Raw genomic sequence first — 26,431 nt, 5'->3', positions numbered from 1 at the left:
ATAAATACAAGCAGTCGATCTAAGTAGCTTTAGCCTAAGGTAAGAAACTATTTATGCTCATTAGTTCGTAATTTTTTTTATTCCTACAAACATTCTACTAGTCCTCATCTTTAACTAACCTTCACGCTCCACAGTTGTAGATTCAATTCATTTCCTGCATTTTTTTAACTGAGAATTACTAAAGATCTTCGGTTTTACTTTGTTAAAGGTATGCAATCTTCACTGATATTTCCGATAGATCCCAGGTCAAAAGATGGATTAATGATTGACAGATTTTTGCCGAAAGAACGTGGGAAAATGGCTTTCCAAATTTGTTTTGTACGATATCATTGGGAGTGACTGTTCGAGATCTTTGAACCGACAAATGAAATATATTTTAGCAGCATTTTACATTTATTCTGGTATAACACCTTGTAAATGTGAATTAACCATGAAATTTATTTTCTCTTGGCGTTAAATGAACTCCATGAAATAATATATACGCAGATCAGTTGGAAATAGGTATGACAGCACATAGGACACTGCTCTTGATATTCAGCTTGCTCGCATTGAGCTCTTTGCCTATAGCTGCAAAAAGACGACCAGTTTATCGATCTACACAAATCGAACACAAGCACTACATCAAGACATCGGAGTGTCATATTGCGTACAACCCAAAGGAGGAAAAAAATAAGAAAAAAGTCACCTCAAATGCTGGCAACAATAATAGTTGCTCAAAAGGTGATAATTTGATTAGTACTCGATTCGATGAAAAGCTCCAGCAATATGTAATGCTTATCAACGATTCGGTTGCCCAATCGATTTTGAGGATTATGAAGGAGGAATCGCCTAATTTGATAGGCTACAATTGCAGTTATCGTGAGATCAAAAGAGTGAATAAAAGTAACACTGCAAACGCTCCTGTTGTGTAAGTACTCTATTAGCTCTTATATGAGTAACAAAAACTTAAATGAATACAATTTCAAACAGCTTGGGAGAAGAGGTGGCTTTTTGGGATAACTATGTTGTTCCTCGGCATGTCGATGGCCTGAAAGCAGCCTGCAGAAATGAACTGTTCGAGGATCTACAATCGGACACCTTTGCCTTTGTGCAACCTCTTAAAACTGATCCGCCACTTGTTTCCTGGCATCGAAGACCGAGTGTAATAATGATTGGTATCGATGGAGTTTCCCAACTGAACTTCCGTCGCAATATGCCTGAACTAATCAACCATCTTAGAATGCAGGGATGGATAAATATGGAGGGATATGCAGCAGTGGGTAACCAAAGTCTGCCCAATTTAATGGCTCTTCTGACAGGATATAGTCCTCATACTTGGACAAATCTCAAGTGCAATTCGAAAGAAGTGGGTTGCATAAAAACATTGCCGCTGATATGGAAGCGTTTTAAGCAAAAGGGTTATATCACAGCCTATGGCGAGGGTATGTCTAACTTATCAATATTCAACCAGGACAAGCTCGGTTTTTTGGAAAAACCCATGGACTTTTATGCTCGACCATTTTTTGAGCCAAGTAACGGTGAAGAGTGCATTGACAGACGGTTGAATATCAGGTATATCCTCGACTATTGTGAGCAGTATTTAAAGCGGCATGCACACTCGCCACGACCATTGTTTGGATTATTCCTGGGCAACAGTATGGGGCATGATAAATTCTATGTACTGTTGAACAAACTAAAGACACTCAGGAAAATGGGTGTTTTCTCCCAGTCGCTTGTGATCCTCTTCAGCGATCAGGGATCAGGCAAAAGCAAGGACTTGGTCGGAGAAAGACTGCCCATTCTATTCATTTGGCTGCCACCCTGGTTCAGATCTCTACATCCGGAAATAGTTCAGGGCCTGAGAATCAACAGCAAACGCCTCACTTCTCCATACGATCTGCATCTCACATTGCAGCACCTCTTGGAGATGGGTGAACGTTGGCCCCGAGCGGTGGACAAACTGGTGGATTGTCCCACCTGCCAGACACTTTTTGCTCCAGTTCCCGAGAATCGCACCTGTTCGGATGCCGGTATACCAGAATCGCACTGCCCGTGTGATAGCTACAAGCGGCTGAGCACCAAGCAGATACGGCAAATGTCTTTGGGAAAGCTGCTCGTCCGGAGTATAAACAATTTCCTGCACCACCACAATTTGCAAGAGATCTGCTCCAATCTCACTCTTAAAACCGTGAAAATGGTGCAACAACGCAAGGACAGGAAGTTGTCGAGTGGCAGCACCTTTCGGGTTGATTTTATAGCCACCCCGAATAGCCCAATGTTCTCGGCAACCACTCGCTATAATCGAATGTACCAATATCTGGAATACTTAAATGTAGAATCCATAAATCGTTTGGATTCCTATCGAAAGGATTCCGATTGTATGCGAAGGCCGAAAGGCAGAAAGTTCTGCATTTGCATGAATCGAATAGTTAACGATGAGCCAAAAACCAAAGATAATGATAAAGAAAAGAACAACATAAAAAAGAAAGTAAAAACAGAAATTCCAAACACAAAAACTAAAACGAAATTAGAGTCCAAAATAGATATAAGGAAAATTGATGAAAGTTTATTTGAATATCCAGACATGCAGCCAGAAAATAACCAAAAAATTGAAATTATTTCGGTATAAATGTGTTATTCTTAAAGTAAAGTTTTACACTGCCCAACTTTTCAGTACTTTTATCAGAAATAAAACAACGATAAATTTGTTATGCCTATTATGCAGCCAGAAAATAACCAATAAATGTAAATTACCTCGGTATAAATGTGTTAAGCCTTAAATAAAGATTAAGACCTCTCAGTTGTTCAGTCTTTTGTCAATAATAAAGATGTGCAGAAAGTGGTGTCAGTCAATAGCTGTTATTTGCATTGTTGTAGAACTACAGGCCATAAACCGAAATGTGAAGACAACTACTAAAATAAAAATAAATACGACTCTTGAAAGCGACATTGTTAGATACAAATATGACGACCGAAAAGAACAATTTGTACTACTTTTAAACCAAACAGCAGCCAATCAAAGTTTACAAAAACTTAAGAAAAAGTCAAGTCGAAACCCTAGTTTTACCTGTAGTTATAAAAGCTTGATCAAAAATTCAATGGGATCATATGAGAGAAATAAGTATGTTTTTAAATATTTACAGGAATACAATGGCATATATAAGTTTATTTTTTCACAGTCAGATAGCTGAAGTTTCACTTAAGGATGGATATGTGGTGCCCAAAAGTGTTGAAGCTATAATTACCACCTGTAGGAGTAAAATGAATGAGGTGCTCCAAGTGAAACCCATCATCTTTGTGCAAACTAAAAAAGAAATCGTCTTCAAAAGAACGCGAAACAATTTCCCAAACGTTGTGTTATTTGGATTTAATGGAGTGAACGACCGTTTTCAATCAGCACTTAAAGAAATAATAGGGTCCAAGAAAACGGACGCTTTGTTTGGATTCAATAAGTACGGCAGAAATGGAGAAAACGAATACCTAAATTTGATTGTATTATTATCCGGCCATAATGCAAGTGCCACTGAAAGCCGTCATTTAAATCTTTCGTCGCAATCTATTTTACAGCGTTTTAAAAATAAGGGTTATCTCACAGCGTTTGCAGAAGATATAACGCTAATAAGGAAGTTTCCCTACGAGTTTGAGGCTCAACCTGCTGATTTTTACCTTAGACCCGCGTTAAAAGCAATCGCCGAGCAAAAGCACAATTTGCCACCAGGTAAAAGTGCCAATTTGGTTTACGACTATGGCCAGCAATTATTTGAGCGTTATCTTAACACCTCGCAGCCATTTTTTGGGCTATTTTGGGCTGATACTTCTGAAGAGGAACAGCATTATCGATTCAATTTTCTGGACTATTTAAAACGATTCAAGGAGCTGGGATTGTTCAAAGAGTCAATTGTGATTTTCCTCAGCGATCATGTGTGCAAGCCAATGCTTTTCATATGGCTGCCCATCTCGATTCGTAAGAAATATCCCGAAATGGTTCAGAGTCTGAGAAAAAACAAGAGGCGAGTGATATCACCGTTTGACCTTTACCTAACCCTGCAAAATATTTTGGAACTTGGAGATATAAGCACCCGGAATCGAACCCACACCGTGATTTGTCCAAGATGTCAAACACTTTTCGAGAAAATGCCCGAAACTCGAACGTGTCAAGATGCGGGATTTATCAAAAATGACTGCGAGTGTGCGTATTCTACTGAACTTCGTCAAGGGTATCCCTTAAATTTAATACTTGGAAAATTTTTGGTTAGACGACTTAACAAATATCTTCGTAATAACAACCTGTTAGACGTTTGTGAAGAGTTTACTTTGTTATTGTTGAAATCAGTTCACCAAATTAAAACAAACTTTAGAGGACAGATCAACACATATCGAGTTAACTTTGTAACCACTCCGAATTCAACCAATTTTGTTGCCACTGTTGACTATTTTCCCGGTAAAAAGTGGCGCAATATTGAAAGTGCATCAATCCGATCTTTCTATCGATTTTATAGACATGTCCACGAATCGGAATGCGTGACAAAAAATGAATTCAAAAAGTATTGCCTGTGCAAGTCTGCAACACTTCGTTCCAAAACTAAACTAATGATAGATGATATCGTACACGAAGTAGAAGATCTGGAGCACAGTAGCTTATTGAAAGAGGAGCAAATCAGAGAGGACATCGTCAGATTAAAGGATTTGCTATCTAGCTTTTCAGGGCAGTCATTTGCATGGGCATTTCGAACTGCTGCCACCACTGAACCACCTGAGAGCAATGAAGCCCATGTGAATGCTGAAAATAGCCTGCATTTTTGATTCAAAACTTTCCGCCTGACTTATAAAATAATTTGCAGTAGATAAGATAAACCAGTGGCATAAATCTTTAATTTATTTGACGTCTGGAGCGTTTGCGTCGGCGATCTTGAGATGGTTGGTGCGGCAAGAAATAGTTTTATCTTTGTTTGTAAATTACGCCGACAGGTGTCACATTACTGTTCAAAACCTGATAGCGAAAAACAACTGATGGACCTGCTTGATAGCATCCAACATTTAAAATTCATGAAAAAGAGGAAGTTTCGATACAAGCGAATTTTAGATAAAATCAAATTTTAATGACAGAGCAGAATGCAGTTTGAAATTCTACGAAGAACAATTTTTTTGTGTAATGATTTTTTTTGTGCAGGGTTTGGTACACTTTGTTTATTTTGTCGACGTTATTTTGCTTTTATTTTTCAAACCGGAAATTGCAATTTATTTGCATTTCCGCTATGATATTAAATATCCAATCAACCAAATGGAGCTTTGCCGAATGTGCCAAAAATATCTTTGTTGCCAAGGGTATATTGAATAGGCAGATAAATAGTTATGTGGATGTGTTAAGGTTCAAAGTCAATCTAGTCTAACTAGTCTAACAGACAATAACAATTAGTCGCTTATCAATTGTAGGGCTGGTGCAGGTTTTATGTTTTGTCCACTTTTAAACAGTGTTTACAAACTCATTATGATAATAGGCCAACGCGACTATCAGTATCAGTTCGCATGAGGACAGGCACCCCCGAAGCACTGTGGAACGCAATACGTTGCAGAAATGCAATTGCTCATCCCCGCCTTAAAAATTGTAAATTAATTCATCTTGTAAAAAACTTTCTTTCTTTTTTTTATTTTTAAATTTTATTAAAAGTTATAACATTTTAAAGTTGACTCAAAACAATTATTTAAGTCTTAAAGCAAATAAAAGAGGTAAGTTCTACAGAAAATAATGATTATACTTTAAAAACTTAAACTTTAATTGGCCGCCATTAATTATTATTTGTATTTTTTTTTGCATAAAGCATTTTAATACTTATATACGTATATTATTTTTTATGTAAAAAAAAGATGTATCAGAAGTCATTTAAACTATTCGATTACTTTATTTGGTTAGAAAGGAATGATTTTTGCAACGAATAAACTGAAATTGCGCCACTGTGCGACGACTGTTTGAATTAAGCGTCATCGTTATCCCAAACACTTTCCACAGTTTGACTCTCGTCCGATTCGGATTATATTCATTCCATTAGTTCACTGCGATAATTCGCAGGCTTCGGTTCTGCTCTGGCTCTCATCAAAGTGCGTAGAAAAAATAACACTTAATACCCAGGATGGCCAACAAAAAGATGTTCAACAGGAGTACTTCAATTAGTCCTGGACAATTACATTATTATCACACGGATTTCTATTACTCCATGCCGGATTTGCATAGTAAGTATTATATTACATCCGCTTATAACTCCAATTCCTTTTGAAAATAAATGCAGTTTAAGAAGGAATGCAGTTTAAACAAATGATATATGTATGTACATATAAAGTGTTTAAAAGGAAAAGTTTTGCATTGAATCCTTAAGCAATGTCATTGCATTTTTGAACGGTTCTACTTATTTAGATTTTAATACGTCGTGGACTTTCACATACTTTTGTGTGGTTGATACAGTGTGATTTATAATTTCTGTTTTGTTCAACCTCTTTAAGATTTTATTGGGTAAACAAGATATAGTGATACTGATTACATACATGAAAAAACATTCTCATCTCCTCTTAAATTCGTGATTTGATAATTTTAGTATTCTTTTTCTTCGTATAAGGTAATAGTTTTGAACTTATCATCAACAAGATAAGATAAGTTATTTATTGTTTATTAAATTAAATAAGTAAAGTATATATAAAGCAAATAAAACCAAAGATGGACTAAATGTTTACTCTACGAGTAACGGGTATTAAAATTAAATATTGTTTAGTTCAGTTTTCAACCTTAGTTTTAGCGCAGCCAACTTCGCTTCAAAACAAAAGCAGTTTCTCTTAAAATTTTCTGGCCAAAGTAAAATTTTTCCGAGCAGTGTTTCTCTTTTTCGCTCACGCTCACGGTGGGAAATGAGAGCAAACACTCAAAAAAATACATGCAATATTTTCTATTTTTTAAAAACAATTCTTTAACGGGTCTGTGCTAAGAATGTAGATTATTTTTTATTTTATTTTATGAGCCTAAAATATTTAGCTGAAGTCTGTGGTCTGTATGAGTTCCGGGAAAACAAAACATAAAAAAATGAAGAGTAATTAAGGTAATTTTTGTATGTGTACTCTTAAAACAGAGAGCGCAGAGAGCATTTCGCAATGCGCTATCGCATTGTCTATATTTCTTTGGGGTTAAAATTTCCATTGCAGCAGAGCAGTTGAGTTGAGTTTCCGTCTCATTTGTTGGATTGCTTTGCGAGTGACTGAAGCGTTTTGTTTTTCCTCTGCCGAGTCGATTAAAAATTTCGTAATAATGATGATTGATTAAATATTTAACCAATTGGAACAGAGGGGCGAAATGCTGAGTTAACTACACGAAAAAAGAGCAAATAAAATGCCTATTAATTTATAAATATTCAACGACGTGTTTCAAAAACAAACAAAGATATGCGGAAGCAGACCTAAAAACAAAGTGTTAAATAGAAGAGACAACGGGAGATATTCGAACGAGAGAGCGTGGGAGAAAGAAAAAGAGAGTGCCGCGATAAGAGAGAGAGCAAATTGTTGATTATAATGTGTGTCAAAATATAACAACAAACCAATGGAAAAATCACTTGTTTTTGATAATAAATCATGGGAAGCGGCACGTGTTTTTCGGATTCCCTATAAACATACATATATCAACCCACATATACCCGTCTAATTTTAAATATATGTTCACCTAAACAAAAAAAAAAAAAAAGAAAACAAAACAAAAGAAAAGAAAAGACAACAAAATCGACAAGTGCATGTGAAATTTACAAAAAAAGTCTCACTTGTCACCACCTTATGACGTCAGCTAATCCCAAAGATATAGTGCAAATATAGGAAAGATACAAAAATCATGTAAGTGCCAACTAATTAAGTTGCTGAGAAACGAATTTAAGACTACATGTGTAAATATGATTCGACTCCCTCGGTAAAATAAACAAACAAGAATAACATTTCCACAGGTGCCTGCAGCGGGTTTTGTATTTGAAATGCATATTTCCGTCGCGGCTACAAATGTTTTTCAAAACCAGAAAAAAGAACCGGCTAAGATAGTTTCAAGGAAATGAAAACACTTAAAAAACTAGTTTTCGTTATATTTTGTACAATTATTATTATTTTAATATTTGTATGTTATAATAAGTTTTATTCAATATTTCATATTTACTTTTTGTTCAGGTCAAAAATAAAACTTTGTATGTATTTTTAGGTTAAAAATGTTTCTGTGTGATCACAACAGGTTTTTTTACACGAAAATAATAGTCAAAATGGCATAAAATGTAAATAAAATAAAATCCCAATAATTCACGACCTATGCCATTTTTTTTTGAGGTCACATACTTATGGGTGTCTTTGTCATGGGAACGACCGGAAAAACCTGACAAAGGAAAATAACAGCAATAACGGTAATCGTGAGAAATTCAAAAAGTATACCTCTCTTCAGATGGCGACAGATGAATTGTTGTTAAGTCAAGATTTAGAATGTATCTGTGATAAGAAAAGTGGGGCGCGTATGGTAACTAGCTTATATCTTATCACTGACGTTAGATTTAAAATAGCTATAACTTATTTATAGAGATTATTTTACCACCCGTGTATATTTCGGTAAAATGTGTTCAAGAAAAATAATCTTAATAGTATTAATAAAATAATTTTTACTTATATAGCTTACACAATTGTTGTTTTCAAAATCGTGCTAATGACATTTGGGATATATTTGTTTAACTATTGAATGTAACAATTGCTCAATTTTTTAAAAGTATCTTGTTTAAAGGCTTTCTCATTTAAATCCAACCATCTTCTGTATTTTAATCTGATGATTTTAATTTTTGTATTATTTCTTGCCATGCCTGTAAAATTTTAATTTAAGACTCTCTTATCTCTAATATTTTATTATGAGATTTTACTTTAATAAGGTAACGTTTTTTATCTGTCGGTACTGAACATGTTTCGTTGATAAGCAGTGAGAAGCGAAATTTGTTTATGATATTGTTTTTAGCTCGAAGCACATTTCAGTCGGGTTCAAAAAGCACTCGACAAAAACGTGACAAATAAAAACATCACTCGTGTGTGCCATAAATACTATATTTATGTCACATAAGTAAGGCATATATGAAATTTTGTATATGTATTCTTGATCACAACTCATTCGCTGACGTTGATAAGACCTGACTAATATAAACATCGTTATGAAAAAGAAATAGGGCTTATCAAAGTTGGCATCAATAGTCTGGCGGTAATTAGCTAAGATCCTGATAACCAATATGCGTAACATTAATACCAATTGAAATTTAAAAGTAACAGTAACAGTGGTAATAGAAAAATATTTAAATAAAAATCCCAAGATGTACCCATGTATTACCTCCGATTTGAGTCGTTTTTACTGAAACGTAAATATATTTTCCTCTATGATTTTAAATTGGTTTCAAATTTTAACAAAGTTGTTTCAATTATTTTAAATAATAATATTTAATTAATATTTACATATTATAAACTATTATATTTTCCAAATAAATATATATTTCAATAAAATAAAAAAGTATAGCTAAACAAACAAATTTAAGTCGCTATAAATTTGCCTTTGTCAAATGGAATTTTGGTTTTCTGATATAATTAAAAAAAAACCCAAGTAAATGTACTAATAACTTGGTAAAAATTATAAATCATTTTAAAACCAAGAAGGAAAATGTATAAAGGTTTCAGTAAGAAAAGCTGATGTATATGTTTACAAAAGCACTGCTGGATTTTAAAGTATAGTATTTTAAAATATTGAACGAATTAAATAATTAGAAAATTCCGCTCCTGTTCTAATTGTGATATGCCAACAGTGATATGCGAATCTTTTTCCGCAAATCAAGTCGGAGAAGAGCGAATGTTCCGGAGTCGTGGGTCGCTAAAAATCGATCAAACAGAGGCTGTCACTTGGCTGGCCATCGATCTGGGCCTGCCAATTGAATCTTGTGAATAGCTTAGTTAAACACCGGGCCAATATCAATAATCGTGTCGGATTGTTGATACAATCTCGCCTCTCACAAATACTCGGCTAGTCATATAAAAATATAAGAAGGGGGCGGCGGCGGCGGCGGCAGGCGTGAAAACAAACTGAGTCGGCTAGACTAATTTGATAATCGCACTATCAGACAGTGTACAACAAACCTGGCTGGCAATCAGACGTATTCGCAGAAAACTGTTTCCCCGACATCCTTTATTTTTTTTTTTGAGCCTCCAAGATGCAGCCCTTAACGGAATATCACTTTGAAGGTGCCCCGTCAGGCCATATAAAAAATATGAATATTTATATATCACGAGATAGTAAACTGTGTTATCTTTATATTTTCGCAGAAACCCGCAAAATGCACGGAGTGAAGAGGGTGCTGATCTTCTGCCTGATGATTGTAATACTGCCGGCCATTCTTATCATTATGCCATTGCATCTGCGAAAGACAGTCTTTGCGGACGTCATTTATCCCATGGCCGAATCCGATATCATCGAGATTCGGGCCGGAATCTCGTCGATCTTCTGCTCGAAACACACCCTGCGAATGAGCTCCAATTTCAACGCCTTTCAGTTGCGAAATAAGCCAGAGATCGCCACAAACCGCAAGCATATTAGGCTGAAGAAGTCGATGACCCTGCCAGATGATACCCTGGAATATTGGGGCTTCTTTTTGCTGAAAGGAGCCAAGGTGCATGTGAAATTGTGCTCCCGTTACGATGGCTCGAGCATCCTAATCATCCATGGCCACAGGGAGCTTAATCTCTGTGGCCTCACCGATCACAATAAGAACAAGGTGGGCGCCAATTATGCCAAAGGACACGAACAAGTTCAAGTGTTCTTCGAAGATAATGTGGAGATCACTGAGGAAAAGAGCAACCAGGACGTTATGATGGAGCATGAGAATCATGGGGGCGAGGACCTCAGCGAGGATGAATCGCAGCCACATTTGAGTATACCACCCAAACACAATGGTTCGTCACAACCAAAACTTTTCAGAAAGAAACTGAAAAAAGGTGTAATTCATCACAGTGATCCCGATTTGAATGCAGTTACAGATCTGCAAGGATCACATCACACAGAACATATTTTAAATCATCACGATCACAGCTCCAACTCACCTGCACATCATCATAATCATTCTTTAAATAGTAGTCCAACGCATCATCAAGATCATACCGAGCAGAGTTCGAATATCACAACCGAGGAAACTAGTCATAATCCCAAGCACATTCGTGATGAGCATCATTTGGATCTCAATTCGAGAGAGAATCAACGCGATCACAATTCAAGTGAGGATCATCGAGATGACAATTTGAGTGAGGAGCATCCAAATCACAATTTGAATGAGGATCATCCAAGTCATAATTCGAGTGAGATCCATAACTTAAATAGTGGGCACCATCGCCAACGCCGAAAAAGACACAATGGCGGAACCCATAGAAATCAGAGGAGGCAGGATCTCTACGAGAAGCTCTATAAGAGACCAAAACGGGATAACTTGCGGAATGTGTACGACAGAAGGCCCACTCATGGAGGCAATGCCATTAACTTCACTGAAACCGACGAGTCCAATTCAGTGTCCAGCTTTGAAACAGGACTGCAACAATGCTTTGATGGGATGGTTCTGCTGCAGAAATTCTTTAAGCCAAAAAATGAGTGCTCCAATCCGCACATAATGGAGTCATCGCCAAACAAGAGTTCGATGGTGGTGCACAATGTGATCGAAGATGGCTACTACTACTATATATTCTACAGCGACAACGATCATGTGAAGAACGAGATACACGCCATCTTCGATATTTACAAGCCGACCTATCAGTACTCCAACATGAGCGATACGCAGAGTTGTCTGAACACGACGAATTGTACGTTCACCATCAGTTTCCTTTCGGACGAGATCGTGGTGGTGGAGGTGCCCACGCGGGATGGCATCGAACACGAGGAGGATGACATCACCAACCTGATCTCCACCTGCCATCCGCGCAGCGAAATCTACGCCATATTTCCCATTACCGTGCTGGTCCTGATCCTCTGCTGCTCCTTCCTGTAGTCCCCCAGAAAATCCAGCGAAGTCTTGTGATATTTATAGGGAGGCAACTAGCGGGTGATATACACGCATGTGAGTGTGTGGTAACGTGATGGCCGGCCCCAAAACGAGAGCTTTTCGAGTAGCCATATAAAGTATATCTATAGCCCATATCGATTATACACACGGAATGAACAGTCTGAACAATTCGTTATCAATATTCGTAGTTTGTAATATGAATGTAGCCTAAGACGCAAGCATTTGATAGTCTACAAATACTGGATTATATTAGGAATATAGGAAATAAATGTAAATTGTATATTAAATACATGTAATTGTAGACAACAGTAGTTTTAAGATAGAACTTTAGGAATTAACAACAATATAAATAATTCTCATTTTGTATATCGGGATATATGTACCTCCTTGCTTTTTCGGTTGACCTTTAAAGTTGTTAGTTTCATTAAGTAGATACAAATTAAAAAGACATATTTTTAACTGAGATTTTTCGTTAAATTTGGTAGTATTCATTTTAGAATTAAGTTCATTTTTCGGTTTAGATTAAAATAAATTTAAAGAGAAAAAACTGGATTTTTGTTTGTTATTTTCAATGCAGACATTTGGTCGGTGTCGTAATCATAAGCAGAATATTTTCCATTGGCTCTAATTTCAGGACAGAAAACAATTTTGTTGACTCTAGTTATTTTAGATTAATTCACACACAAGTCAGGCAGTCAATGCCCATTTGCCCGTCCTTTGTGGGTGGCTTGTTATTTTATTTCCTAATTTGGACACGGGGGTAATGCAAATATTTACACAAATTGTATGCCTCGCAGTTGGCATTATAAATGAACAGAAAATAACATTGTCATCAAAAATGAATTGATTAACTTTGTACTTTCATGGTTTATTGAGTTAAAGTGAGCGTGAATATAGTGCCTTGGATTATCCGACTAACATAGTTTCATTAGGGTAAGCATACCTAAATGTAGACAACCAAATAAATAAAAAAGAACACAGTGTTCAAAAATATATATTTTTTATTGGCATGTGGGAGAAATTAAGCGGAAAAGTTTTTTTTTTAAGCTGATCGCTATAAGCGTAGGCAAACAAAAGGTAACGACTACAAAATTATGGTGGCTACATTGACTTATCTACATATTTTAGAGCTGAGTAGAATGCGCGAAAACTGCATGTAAAATTACAAAATAGTTTAATTTTTTGTTTAAGAGGCCCTAAGACTTTTGTTAATACCTTAAATTTCTTTGTCTTTTATAATTAAACAGATTACACGGATAATAAAAATAAAAATAAAATTGTTCACTTCTCTAATTTTTTATTGAGCTTCTTATGTATTACAGTACATTCTTAAAAGCCACTTAAATTAAATTTTTTAAATCTAAATTTTTCAAAAACTATGTTTCTAATTTTCTTCAAGTTTATTAAGGCGCCGTGTCGGACTAATTAAAAGTGCCAGTTCAACCTTATCATGTTTGTCACAATTGTGTGTACATACAAACTTATGTAGGTTATATATCTTATCTGAATTGATCGATAGCAAACTGTTATTTGAAACACGCCATTTCATTAATGGTGTCTGGCGCTCATAACTAATTTACTAATAATGTATACGGAAATTAAAAGCTATAATTTCTTTTTTTTATGAGTCATGATAAACTACGATAATTCTGGTTTCAAAATAATTTTTAATTTGAGACTGGAATATCAGGGTTGCCGATTACTCTTGGTGATAACGAATCGAACAAAAATATCTCTTAACGAGCGAGCGCTTAGAACTTGTTTAATTACAGCTCAATCAGAACAAATTATAAGTATTTTGGAAAGGTTAATAATTACTCACTTAGAAAGTACAGTAAAAAGTTTATATATTTTTTTGCTTATAGTGTTTTGTTTTATTAATTAAATCTTTCCAGATTTTTTTGAATAGGATGCTTAGTATCGTCCAATTCGTGGAATACATCGCTTATATTAAATACTTTTATAATTATTTTGAAAGTTATAAAAACGTTGCTATGGAAATTTATAACCAATCATGATCTTGAGTTTAACTAGAAAAAAAACTTATTCAATTGATGCTTTCAAATTAAAACCATGTTGTTTAAATAATTTTTAAAAAGACTACGGGCCAGAATAACAAAGTTTTAACGGCTAATAGTTCTTATGTAGGTATATAAATAAATTTGTAAAATATTTAACAGAAATTTGGGTTTAATGCTAAGACTGCAATAAAGAAATTACTACTGTTCGCCTTTTGCTTTATGGTCTTGCGGTCTGTTAAACATGTTTTTGGGAATATCTCGTTAACGGTTCTTTTCGAATTTTTTTTAAGTCACGCTTTCGTGTTAGCGGGTTTTCAAAAAAAAAACCCGAACACTCGAGAAAAGACCGATGATGTGATATTAAAACTTGTTTTTTAAATATCTTAAATTATTTTTGAAGCCGACAAACTCAGGAAGTCGAATTTAAGAGTGAGCAGTTCAAATTGAAGAGATAGTATAAATAGAAAATTCTACCCCTAAAAACAAACCCTTAACCTAGACAACAGTTCTCAACAGCTGTTTTTCATCTCTTTAAAAGTTCAAAGAGTTAAGCGATTCGTAGAACAAGACAATTTTATTTGTAAGTGTTTTATAATAGATTTAATTATAATCTATTCCTAAATTGCTAGTTTTCAAATCATTGACTTTATTAACACTCTTTTGCTGTCGCTTTTTATACCCGTTACTCGTCGACTGAATGGGTATGATGTATTCGTTGAAAAGTACGTAACGCGTAGAAGGAAGAATTTTAGAGCCTTACTATGTATATCTATTCTTGAACAGGATCAATAACCAAATCGACCTAATTCTATCCGTATAAACGTCGAGTTCTCGCACAAATCGGAATTCTGACGTGGTAGAGGGGAGTTATGTTTTATTCGGTGTATGTTATGTATAACTGGACATATAAAATATTTTAAAAACATTATTTAAGAAGTTACTAGCATAATTGTAACATTTTGAATGATTGAAAATTCGAGGTAGATGACGCCTCCTTTTGTTTTTTCAGAGCATATTTATTTTAAATTTGGTTAACTGAATAACGGCTATTTAATAGTCGGTGCACTCGATTAAAGCGTTCCTTCTGGGGAGCTCTCTTTATCTCTTTCTGTCTCCGGGAAAAAAGCTGCAGCCGGTTTGTTAAGAGAAATTTTGCCGGCTGTTTTTTGCTATCTGCCATCCACCCTCCTTCACCCGCCTCCAACGAAAAGAACAAATGCGCGAGAGCGAGAAACTACTCTCTTCATGCACTCAAAAAAATTGTTTTTCTTATAAAATAAGAACAAATAAAATATTTTCTGAATTTTATTAAAATCTACATATGTAATGTTGTTGTGTATGTTTATTTATAATAATGTTCTGTTTTTATTTCAAGTTTTTACTGAGCTGATTTAAAAAAAAAAACTAGCTTAAAAAGCCATTTGATTGCAAACATTTCCCTTTTTAATGTTATACGAATTAAACTATTCCCAATTTAAAGGTAAATTTTGTAGGCAACTCTTTCTTTTCTTAAATATTTGAAAAATAAACAATTTTGTTCTTTGAAAAATGTGTTCCCTATATTCTAAGAACCTTCTTTCTGTAATATAGGCAAAATCGCCCATAAATATAATCAAAGGCGATTTTCTAAAATCAAAGTCAATGTTCTATATTTTCGTAAAATATTTTTGTAAGTGTGCCTTATGGCACTCTCTTCGGGGCAGTCACTGCTCAGTTTAGAATTCGCGCCAGTTCTTTTTGTTTCTCCGAAGCGTTTGCTAGTTTTTCATTAATGCGCTGCTCAAAGAGGAAAAAGGGGGCGGAAAATAAGTTTTATTAAATATTTCGAGTGTCTCGACTAAAGCGGCAATTAAGTGAATGTGCAAAACGTGAGTGTAATAGCAGAAACATACTCGTCGTTCAACACAAAAAAAATAAGCTTTTGGGAGCGTCCTGCGACGGAGAAACGTGTGAGAGATTGTGCAAAAAATCAATTCGTAAGTAAATGGACGCCGGGGCAGCAGATTAAATCAACTTAAATGAAACGTTCGTGAATTTTTACCTGAAACGCAAAACTATTCAGTCAGCAGAAATCGCATATTGTGTCAAAACAGAAAACGCAACGAATATGTATAGAGCGCAAAACAACGTGACTGTGAATAACCAAAGGAAGGTGATGAGTACCAATAAAACATTTTCGCATTCTTTTTTTTGGGCCATAACAAAAAGAACAAGTTTAAGCAACTGCAACGCCGAGTAAGGCACGAAAATATATACATTTAGTCTTCCAACTGGATGGCAACCAAAATGGAACCCGAAGGAAGTGGAAGGAATACGTACTCGCTTGGTGCCCTTCTTCCAGTTCGGTTACACCAACTTCGCAAGCCCCTTTGCTGAAGGGTATAAAAATGCATGCAGCCAAATGATGAAAAAAACACAAAGGCCTTACGAACTCCTGAATTTTTTGTATATTTTAAAATTCCTATTTTTCAAAATAGATCGTTCGAAATTCTTAGTATTTGTTTATGTGTTTGTTAAATCCATTTGAAAATTATAGTTTTTTTGAAGACGGTATCTGTATCGTGTTCAACCTCTAAAGCTTACCAACGAGTTTGTTAGTTAATGCTTAACAAGTTTTTATATACCAAATCAAAAAAATTATGTTTAGAAATATATTTATTAACATTGAATAGATTTCGTGCTACGACACTGACTTTTTCAAAAAGTTATTTAAACTGATGTGTAATATCGCCAAATTGCTTAATTCTTATCATGTTCATATCCATGATTATCAATCATTATTTATTGCATAATAAATATTTGTTTCACAATAATAATAAAAGATTGAAGGCAATTTGGAACTTACACAAACAATGTTACACTTTCTTGTTTAATTGCTTATAATTTGTATCAAACTGAAATACCATTGTTTGTATTAGGCACCCCTATTATAAAGGTTTTTTAAAAATTTAAACTTAAGCCGTTACATAAAAGTGTTATTTTAATATTAATCTAGTTTCAGCAAACATTTTAACGTTCAAAGGTTTTGTTAAAAAATTACATTTTTATGAAGGGCATTCACAATGTTATCAGAGAAAAAATGTTATCTCTTCAAGTGAATGGAATTGTGTTATTTTAGCACATGTACAAGAGAATGTTATAAGTGTCTTTCCTAGTCGTTATTTGGTGTCTTTTTCTATCCTGGTGGTTGTTGTTATTTTTAAAACTATGACATTCCCCCTCTGCCAAACAGCTGCCCCAACCCCCGTCTCCATGTCCTCCTCTCCGGCTCTCTTCAGTTGTCATTTCCGTTCTGTGATCAACCAGCCCCCTGCCCTGTCCCCATCCCCTTTTCCCTCGGGGGGTGAATTGCCTGCATTTACTTTAATTTATTTGTGGTTCCAATTCCATTCTCTCTCCACTCTCCCTCTTTCTCTTTATTTTGCGAGAGTGCAGCGCATGTGATTGTGTCTCTCTGATTAGTGTTCGTTGTTGTGGTTGTTATTGTTGTTATTGTAGTTGGGATAATTCGTATGCAGATTGCAACCCGAGATTTCCAATTCGATTCAACTGATAAGGAAAGCGTATTTTACAGTAAAACCGTACCACCATCTGTCAACAAAAATCAATTAAAATTGAATGTCAATGAATTCACTTTAAGAAGATTGTTTTTCTTTAGGGAAAATTAGAAAATAACAATTCGATTTTGAATAAAAAAGTGAGCACTCGATAATGTGAACTACGAGTGAACAACTTTGTGTAGTTTTTAAAATATTTAAAAACTAATCCAAAAAAATAATATAAACTATCACAACAAATGAAATCTTCTCATAATGTTTTAAGTTAAGAAATATAAACCGACCGAAATTCCTTGAACTACCCAAGGATAATATTATTTAAAAAATCGCTTTATGAAAGAAACAAAGCTACGTTTTTGTAAATACTTATTTTAAAGCACTCAACCCTTTATGAACTGCATTTTTTGAACTCCCCAATAGGAACGTATACAAAACGCTGAGAATATGGGTTTATTTATCTTTCACCAGTTTTATATAGGCGAATAGGTAAATTTCTATTGTGATAATGTCAAAAAAGGAAGCACTATAATAAAAATAAAAGAGTTTATTTTGCAGAAGGTGTTTGTTCTTCGGAATTTGTATGTTCTCAACATATATTGATGAATTCAACTTATTTTTGTGTGTGTAGTACTAGAAATTTGTATTTGAATAGAACGACCCACAAATTTTAAATCAGCTGTTATGCCCCAAGGGCTAGTCTATACAACATCAATGAATGACTCCCATAATCTTGCCATTTGACGTAAGAATTGGTCGAAAAGACCTAGACGTTTTTCATCAATCAGCAATCAATTATCCCTCAACAAAGATTTTAAATTTGTTAATATTTCATAAATCCCGTTTAACTAACTATTTCCAATATTTATTCTTAAAGCATTGTCATTTCCATCTATACAAGTACAAAAAAGGTCACAAAGTATTGGCTGTTGATTGAGACGGTAAATAAATGGTTTTAATTATCTGACATGCTTATAGATTCACTTTAAACGATATACAAAGTAATTACATTTTCAGGTGATATAAAAATAAATTCTGGTTCGACTGTCAGTTTCAAATAATTGATTCAACTTAGATTTCTGATGTTATAAGTACACAGACTTTTTGCAGCACTCCTTACTTCTTTATCTGAATCTGAAACAATTAGTCAGCGTCAAGAGTTATGAGTTCAAAAAATGTGTTTCTGTAAAGCTACTGATTTAACAATGTGGACTGAGTTCTGAAACGGATGCAAGCCATATTTCTTTTTGTGCTTGATAACAATTCTCCGCAGTCCAGTTCCACGTTGATAAGCACCCATCTATTGTACGAATAGTTTCTGTATTGTTTATCTGAAAGGGAAGTTACTGAAAGTGAATTTAAAAAAAAACGAGACCCATAGAGCAAATTCATGTAGAATAAAGTACTTTGCATTCTGGCTTCAAAAATAAAAACAGAATCTGCATTGAAATATACGCGGGATCGTAGAGCGTGGCTGATTTTATTGACCGCAGATGAACAGCTGCCTAACAAAACAATTTAACAATTGGGGTTCGGTTTCTGGTTTTGGTTTGGTATTCCGTTTTTTTTTTTTTGAGTGCGATGAATTGAAAGTCACGCCAATGTGAGTTTAGGGCAGCAATAAAATCTACTCTGTTACTGAATGACATAATAGTAAATTAATTTTAACGGTATTTCAACTAACATATGTTTGATTGTCCATTACTGAAATGGAAAATGGGTTTTCATATAAAAAACAATTAATGAAGTAGTTAAAATTAATTTCAATTAAAAGTATTCATATAATTATTCATTTACTTGACAAACTTCCATTCTTGTATACTGAAAGTTTATTGCAAAAAGGTGTAAATACTTTGTATATTGTCCATCTCTGCATAACAAAAATCTTATTCAAATTAAACATTTGTTTAATCAAAGTATGTATGTTTTTGCGTTTTGTTGATTTATATTATGATTATGATTTATGTTATCTGTTATCTTAGATAAAACAATTTATGTCACGGCCTTAAACACCTTGACTTGGAGACAAGTTTTTGTTTTACAATCTGACAAAACTTTTCTAAGCTTGTATTATCTTTTCAAGGCTTTTTTATTTGTTTTTACCTTATTTAAAGCTTGCGTTATATAGTCTTACTACCTCAAGTGTTATCTTACGAACCCTTTAAAACAACATTTTCAATGATAACGACACGGTAACGTAATTGTATGAATAAAGACAACCAGAATAGATAGCAAATATGTATAACAATAAAATAGATTGCTGGACGGGATGAATTATAGGCACGTTCATATATTCGTGTTTCTGAACAACATGTCATTATATAATTTTCTTTTTTGTTCACCTACTAATTTTTCAATTGACAGCTGCAGTGCATGGGATAGTTTTACGTTTTACGTTGGCAATGGGTCTAAAATTAGAACATTAGTAGAGAAAATATTTGCTTTGAATCCGTGAACTCTTGTTAGTGTTCCTCTTCACGCAAATCAGGCATCTAATATGCAGTTGGTTTTCATGAGTCTCCTACAATGATAAGCAAATATGCTGTTAAATTGCGTTTAAATGCAATTGTACATTGAATTGGAGCGGAGCTGGAGGTCTGACATGTTGCTCATGCTTAAATTTAATTAATTTGCAATTACAATTGCAATTTAGCCAAGCAAGCCGGGTAAACATTGTGGTCCCAGACATGCTGGAATTGCATTCTCACAACAATAATTTGCGATCTGGTTATTCCATGATTGCTGGATTCAGTGGTTTAGCACAGATTTCCCAAATCCTTGACCTGCTAATTGGACATCCTGAGTGGGGTTCAACCTGAAGCTATCAAAGTCGTCGATGCGCAGCGGAATGGACACGAGTTTAGCCAGGCCGAAAAACACAATTAGACACAAAAAACTTGTTAAAATCAATTGGCTCAATGGCACTGAAATACAAGAAATACTTGATTTAACTCGTGTTTTAGGTAGTTTACAATTTTCAAACCTTTACTGGATAACCAAGGCAGCTGAATATAAGACATCATTTTTTATCACACTTCACCCTTTGGTGACTGAATTCCGAATGAAAAATAAAGTTGAATTGAAACATCTAGATCTGGAGCAAACAGCTGATCAAACAAAAATTACGTCTACAATATTTTAGACATTCGAACAAACAGTGATCTCTGGAAAAAAGAGCGCAACTACAAAGAAATATGATATGATTCTCTTAAAAAATTATATTTCCTTAAAAAGATTAAAGTAAAGAAACCCAAATGAAAAGAATTGTCAATTCTTTTGATAAACTGTAAACATTAAATTCACCAATTGTTTTCCCCAAACAATTAAAAACCCTTGTTATTATTAATCTCTGATCATATTGTTCTACTGATAGAACAACTTTAAAAGGCTTATTAAAAGTATATCATATATACCATGGGGAACTTTGAGTATGTTTCCATTGATAAGGGAATTCCTCGGAACAGGTTAGTCAATAGATCAACTTATCATGCCGACGAGACTTGACCCACAAAATTTTATTAAAAACCATTGAAGCTATCGCTTAGCACTTTCAACATTCTGAGGCAAATGAATGATAATGAGTAATTATTGGTTTCAGATAGCGTTAAGTAGTTGCTGAATGATAAGGGACGTCCATGATATAATGAACAATCCATGTGATTCACCAAAAATACTGAAATACTGAATACTGAAATGCCTATGCCATTATATGCATACATGCATTTGCAAGGCACTTTTTTTCCTGGTTTTCCTTACTGATAAGTCTAGACTGCGACAAACAAAAGAGAACAAAACTGAGAACCGGCGGAAAATGCAACTGCAAATTGCTTAAAAAACTCTGCTTTTTGGTTGTCGGGCTGCATTTATTAACGAAGTGTCGACTCGTCCGGGTTCAGAACTGCAGCCAAGTTTGATTTGTTTAAGCCCAATCTGTTGTCGCAGCTGTTTTGCATCCTCCTGCTATTATTATTACCAATATTGTTATTTGTCGATGCAAACAAAATCATTAAGTGAGTGCTAAACAAAAGATATGCTAAACAATGACTGCAGCAAAACCAAACAAAGAGATATTCATACCTAAATCGGAAATTTAATTGTTCTAACTATTGTGACGCTGGGAAGACAAGTTGAAAGACGAGAGAACCTTATTAAAGTTTAATTCAATTTATTTTAGTCATTATGTAAAGTTTTTGTTTTAAAAGATTTATGACCTTCCCAATTAACTCTAGAACTAAAAGCTTATTTTCGTGATTATTTGTGATTTATGGACAAAATAATTATATTTAAACAAGCTTTAGGTTCATCATCAGTAATAAAATCAAAACTTATTTAAATATATAGTTTATTAATTAACATTAATTATGCAACTAACACTAAACGAGTGTTTAGTTCAACGACACCAACCAACACAATATATTGTATTGGTTTAGTATTCGTTAGGCTCGTTCCTAACTAAACAAAAATGTGTAAAACTTAAGCAAAGCCATGGCGAAAAAATTATCTTTATTGCGGTGTCAAAAGTGTAATTGCTTTTCTATTGGCACTTCGCAACAAAATAGGTAAATTCTTATGTTTTCAAATCTCTATATTGTCTGCTAGTTTTATGACACAAATTCAAAAATAGCAAAATATGTTTACGTATGCCAAAAAGCCAACGTAGAGTATTGCAGTTATCTCGGAAGGGAAATACTCCAAAAGAGGAAAACACACACTGACATGTGCAAAGTTAAAAATGAGCAAATAAGAAAAATTAAAATGATTTCAGAAATTAATATTTATCAGCAACGCGCCAGCAGTTGCAGAATGCAACTCCGACCAGAGGCAATTGTCACGTTTTGCATGAGATTAACACAGTTCGACTAAACCGGGCGCAGGCGAGCCAAACCGAGCAGAACCAGCTCAATGTTCTCAGATAGTTGACACTAATGGCCGAGTGCAGATGCGAACCGAAAACGCATCGCGCACTCCAGCTGTGATTTACTTTTAAGAAACACGTGGCTAAAGGTGTGCATTTGTTCGTTTGCATTGCAGAAAATGTAAGGCGAAACCGTGGTGGATTTCCCAGCTGAAGAAACGCAACCAAAGAAGCTGCCAGTCCTCAAAACGGCGCTCTGCCGACACTCACCCTGAAAGTTCCTCATATCCCCACACCAGTACACCCAAAACTAAAGCCAAATGACTGCCAACAGTCTGCTAGGAAGGTCATTACTCAATGAAGGTGAGTAAAATTATAAATAAATTGTCTGTTTGCTTTTTGTTATCTTATCAAGTTATTAGTTTAAATATTGAATACGTTTAATTACACGAATAAACTCATCAAATGCGAGCTAAAAGTATTGCAAACAGGGGGAAAATATGGTTTATGAGTATTTTATATGAAGTTCCTAAATTTATCGAAAATTGTCTGAGAATGTTACCCACAAATTTTAAAAATCACAAATTTCAAATTTTTTACAATATTGTATTGAAATTATTTTCTATTTATTGTCCATAAATTTAATAGTTACATTTTAACAATAATAAATAGAATGCCCATAAAGAAACATAAAAATAATCATAAAAAACATCCAGTATTTTTTGATATTTCCTAATAATATTTATATTTATTAAACTAAACCGTGATCAGAAAAATGTATAATAATACCCAAGGAGTTATGAACAACATTTCATAAAACATTTATAGACTTCCTTTAACGAAATAAAATATTAAAGAAATCATAAACTTAATATAGGTACACGTGGCCATAAACTCAATGTCAGTAGTAACTATTAAATTTTAGTTTTAGTTTTAATAGGTTACCAATTTTAAAAAATATGTTTAAAAGGAATTATAGTTAATGTAACTCTTTGGTGTTTAGATTATTTTTACTAAGCTAGTTATTCCTCTTGTATATGTACACTGGTAAAAAAAAAAACGTAGTAAATCCAAATATTTTGTATTCAATTTAAATATTTGATTTTCAAATATACTAAATTAAATTTAACTATTTTCGGAATTGATTGATGATAATTAAGTTTAAATTTTAATTTAAATTTATATGAAATAAAATGTATTTAAATGAAATAGGAATTATTTTAAATCTAATATTTTCAACAGTGTATTTAAATATATATTTTCGTTCACAGGACGCTCGAATAAGCGATCGTTTGTGTCCCTGATTGTGGGCCTGGTCGTTGGCTTCTGTCTGGCCGAGCTGTTCGTGTACTCCTCCGCGCCGGAACGCAGCGAGTTCATGCCGTACGATGGCCACCGGCACGGGGATGTCAACGATGCCCATCACAGCCACGACATGATGGAGATGTCGGGACCGGAGCAGGATGTGGGCGGCCATGAGCACGTCCACGAGAACTCGACCATTGCGGAGAAGCTGTACAGCGAGGTGCGCGTGCTCTGCTGGATCATGACCAATCCGAGCAACCACCAGAAGAAGGCGCGCCACGTGAAGAGGACGTGGGGCAAGCGGTGCAACAAGCTGATCTTCATGAGTTCGGCCAAGGATGATGAACTGGATGCGGTGGCTCTGCCCGTGGGCGAGGGTCGCAACAATCTGTGGGGCAAGACGAAGGAGGCCTACAAGTATATCTACGAGCACCACATCAACGATGCCGACTGGTTCCTGAAGGCCGACGACGACACCTACACGATAGTGGAGAACATGCGCTACATGCTCTATCCGTACAGTCCGGACACGCCTGTCTACTTTGGCTGCAAGTTCAAGCCGTATGTGAAGCAGGGCTACATGTCCGGCGGTGCCGGATACGTTCTCAGTCGGGAGGCAGTGCGTCGCTTTGTGGTCGAAGCTCTGCCCAATCCCAAGCTGTGCAAGGCGGACAACACGGGGGCCGAGGACGTCGAGATTGGCAAGTGCCTGCAGAATGTCAAGGTCCTGGCGGGCGACTCCCGCGACTCCAACGGACGAGGTCGCTTCTTTCCCTTCGTTCCGGAGCACCATTTGATCCCGGCGCACACGGACAAGAAGTTCTGGTACTGGCAGTACATCTTCTACAAGACCGATGAGGTGAGATCGCACAGTTGATGGAAGCAAAGAGCACAGGATTTAAAGAGTTTTTTGAATGAATTTGTTCAACAAGAGGTTAACAATAATTATTAAAAGCTTTTTTTTTAAGCGATTTCACCAATTAAAGGCCAAGGTTTATAATTTTAAAAAATAGTTTCAACAAAACTGATTAACTCAAACACCGTTTAAACTGCTTAAAATTTTTCAATTTTCTGTTTTGACACTGGCTAAAAAAAGTGGTAGTCCAAATATTTTCTTTACAATTTAAATATTTTCCTTTAAATATTTTCCCTTTGATATTCATCCATTGCGGTTTTTAGCTATTTTAAATATGAAAATAGTTAAAAATTGTTTGTTTTTTTCTTTGAGCTTTTTACGGATTATATTTAAATATCTGAAAATTAAATTTAATTTTAAACCATTTAATTGAAATAAAATGCATTTAAATGAATATGAACTTTTTGATATCCTGTAATTCCAAAATTAATTTGTATTTTCAATATTAAGTCAGTTAATAAATATGCATTGCATTTAATATTATAATTTAATTTTAATTTAATTTCAATATTTAATATACAATTTTAAATTCAATAGTCAGATATTTATTATTACTGTTCCATTTTTTTATCAGTGAAGTTAAGTTATCCTCCATAGGGAAGATGAATTCCATTCAATCAGTATCGAGTCGACATGTACCTGTACCGTTTGTGTAATCAATTTACAATTCCTAATGATCTACATCCTTTTGTGGGTTTTAAGATATTTTTAGTTTTGTAATTTATTTTTATTTTTAAATTAACCAATACATTTTAGCTATCAACTCAAGCTTATATTCACTTTATTCGCCAAAACTAACTTTTTCAATACAGTTTATTTTGAAAAGCAAGTATAGATGCTAATATCATTAAATCAGCCGTCAATGTCCGCTTGATTATCTTGTTATTCAGATTTATCATCTATTGATTTTATTTCAGGGCCTGGACTGCTGCTCGGACAACGCCATATCCTTCCATTACGTCTCGCCCAATCAAATGTATGTGCTGGACTATCTGATCTACCATCTGCGACCGTATGGCATTATAAACACACCCGATGCACTGCCCAATAAGTTGGCCGTGGGCGAACTGATGCCGGTGCCCAAGGAGCAGCCAACGGAGAGTTCGAGCGATGGGGTCTCTAAGAGATCCGTCGAGACAAAGACACAATAATAGAGACAGTTGGGTACACTCTCAATGTATATAGATAGCATTTGTATATATTTATAAATAATTGTGTACTCCCGCATATTGAATCACTATAAGCCATTCTATAGATTGAAAATAGAAAAAGGAACATTTTTCTATATTTCAGAAAAATAAGTTTTTGAGTGTAGCATTGCCATTACCATTTCCATTAACATAAATCTATTTTATGTCGTCCGGTCCTTTGATTTAGTTGAACTTCCTTCACGTCTCAGAGAAAGGTTTCGTTTGGGCTCTATTGCAGGTTCGTTCCTTTTGTAAAAATACCAAACCTAGCTTTAATTTAGATTTGTTACTATAGTTTGTAATTAAGACTAGGTTGTACAATTATGAAGTCATCACTAATAGGGCGCGCACTCACGATTTCTACTCCGGTTTTCCGTTAGCCACTTGCATATTTACTATAAGTCGACTAGGTAAATCTTATATATCTCTTTTGTGATTGAGATTATTTCGTATTATAGATATTAATCTTCTACAAATTTAAATGTGTATTAATAAAAAGCAAATGTAATACAAAAGAAATTAACTGTTTTTAGTATTTAAAAAAGG

At 34.7% G+C, this 26,431-nt stretch overlaps 4 protein-coding genes across 8 annotated transcripts; 3 read left to right on the top strand and 1 right to left on the bottom strand.

Moving 5' to 3' along the window:
* Positions 1 to 503: 503 nt before the first annotated feature.
* LOC108141644 lies at positions 504 to 4,273 on the top strand. The gene is made up of 4 exons (XM_041710503.1): positions 504 to 907; positions 970 to 2,467; positions 3,547 to 4,168; positions 4,236 to 4,273. The coding sequence occupies exons 1-4, from the start codon at positions 504 to 506 to the stop codon at positions 4,271 to 4,273; spliced, it is 2,562 nt and encodes an 853-aa protein (XP_041566437.1).
* A 1,774-nt stretch (positions 4,274 to 6,047) lies between these two features.
* On the top strand, positions 6,048 to 12,972 carry LOC108142011. 3 transcript variants are annotated; one of them, XM_017265679.2, is made up of 2 exons: positions 6,048 to 6,207; positions 10,324 to 12,972. In XM_017265679.2, the coding sequence occupies exons 1-2, from the start codon at positions 6,108 to 6,110 to the stop codon at positions 12,027 to 12,029; spliced, it is 1,806 nt and encodes a 601-aa protein (XP_017121168.1). In that variant the 5' UTR covers positions 6,048 to 6,107; the 3' UTR covers positions 12,030 to 12,972. The 3 variants fall into 3 exon arrangements, with proteins under 3 accessions (XP_017121168.1, XP_017121167.1, XP_017121166.1); XM_017265678.2 differs by lacking the exon at positions 6,048 to 6,207 and adding an exon at positions 7,175 to 7,839 and having other exon boundaries at positions 10,324 to 12,966; XM_017265677.2 differs by lacking the exon at positions 6,048 to 6,207 and adding an exon at positions 10,120 to 10,242 and having other exon boundaries at positions 10,324 to 12,968.
* Positions 12,973 to 15,793: 2,821 nt separating this feature from the next.
* Positions 15,794 to 26,404, top strand: LOC108141932 (glycoprotein-N-acetylgalactosamine 3-beta-galactosyltransferase 1). 3 transcript variants are annotated; one of them, XM_017265569.2, is made up of 4 exons: positions 15,794 to 15,933; positions 22,651 to 22,837; positions 23,746 to 24,638; positions 25,613 to 26,404. In XM_017265569.2, exons 2-4 carry the CDS (start codon positions 22,795 to 22,797, stop codon positions 25,844 to 25,846), a joined length of 1,170 nt encoding a protein of 389 aa, XP_017121058.1. In that variant the 5' UTR covers positions 15,794 to 15,933; positions 22,651 to 22,794; the 3' UTR covers positions 25,847 to 26,404. The 3 variants fall into 3 exon arrangements, with proteins under 3 accessions (XP_017121058.1, XP_017121056.1, XP_017121057.1); XM_017265567.2 differs by having other exon boundaries at positions 15,794 to 16,041; XM_017265568.2 differs by lacking the exon at positions 15,794 to 15,933 and adding an exon at positions 20,916 to 21,629.
* LOC121467879 lies at positions 20,368 to 20,729 on the bottom strand. Its single transcript, XM_041710501.1, has 2 exons — positions 20,603 to 20,729; positions 20,368 to 20,543 (listed from the first exon to the last, which is right to left on the bottom strand). The coding sequence occupies exons 1-2, from the start codon at positions 20,640 to 20,642 to the stop codon at positions 20,368 to 20,370; spliced, it is 216 nt and encodes a 71-aa protein (XP_041566435.1). The 5' UTR covers positions 20,643 to 20,729.
* Positions 26,405 to 26,431: the final 27 nt, after the last annotated feature.

Source organism: Drosophila elegans, unplaced genomic scaffold (genome assembly GCF_018152505.1).
Source record: "Drosophila elegans isolate 14027-0461.03 unplaced genomic scaffold, ASM1815250v1 contig_814, whole genome shotgun sequence".
Taxonomy (NCBI): domain Eukaryota; kingdom Metazoa; phylum Arthropoda; class Insecta; order Diptera; family Drosophilidae; genus Drosophila; species Drosophila elegans.
The sequence above is the reverse complement of the archived record's forward strand: the minus strand, read 5'-3'. Positions and strand labels throughout refer to the sequence as shown.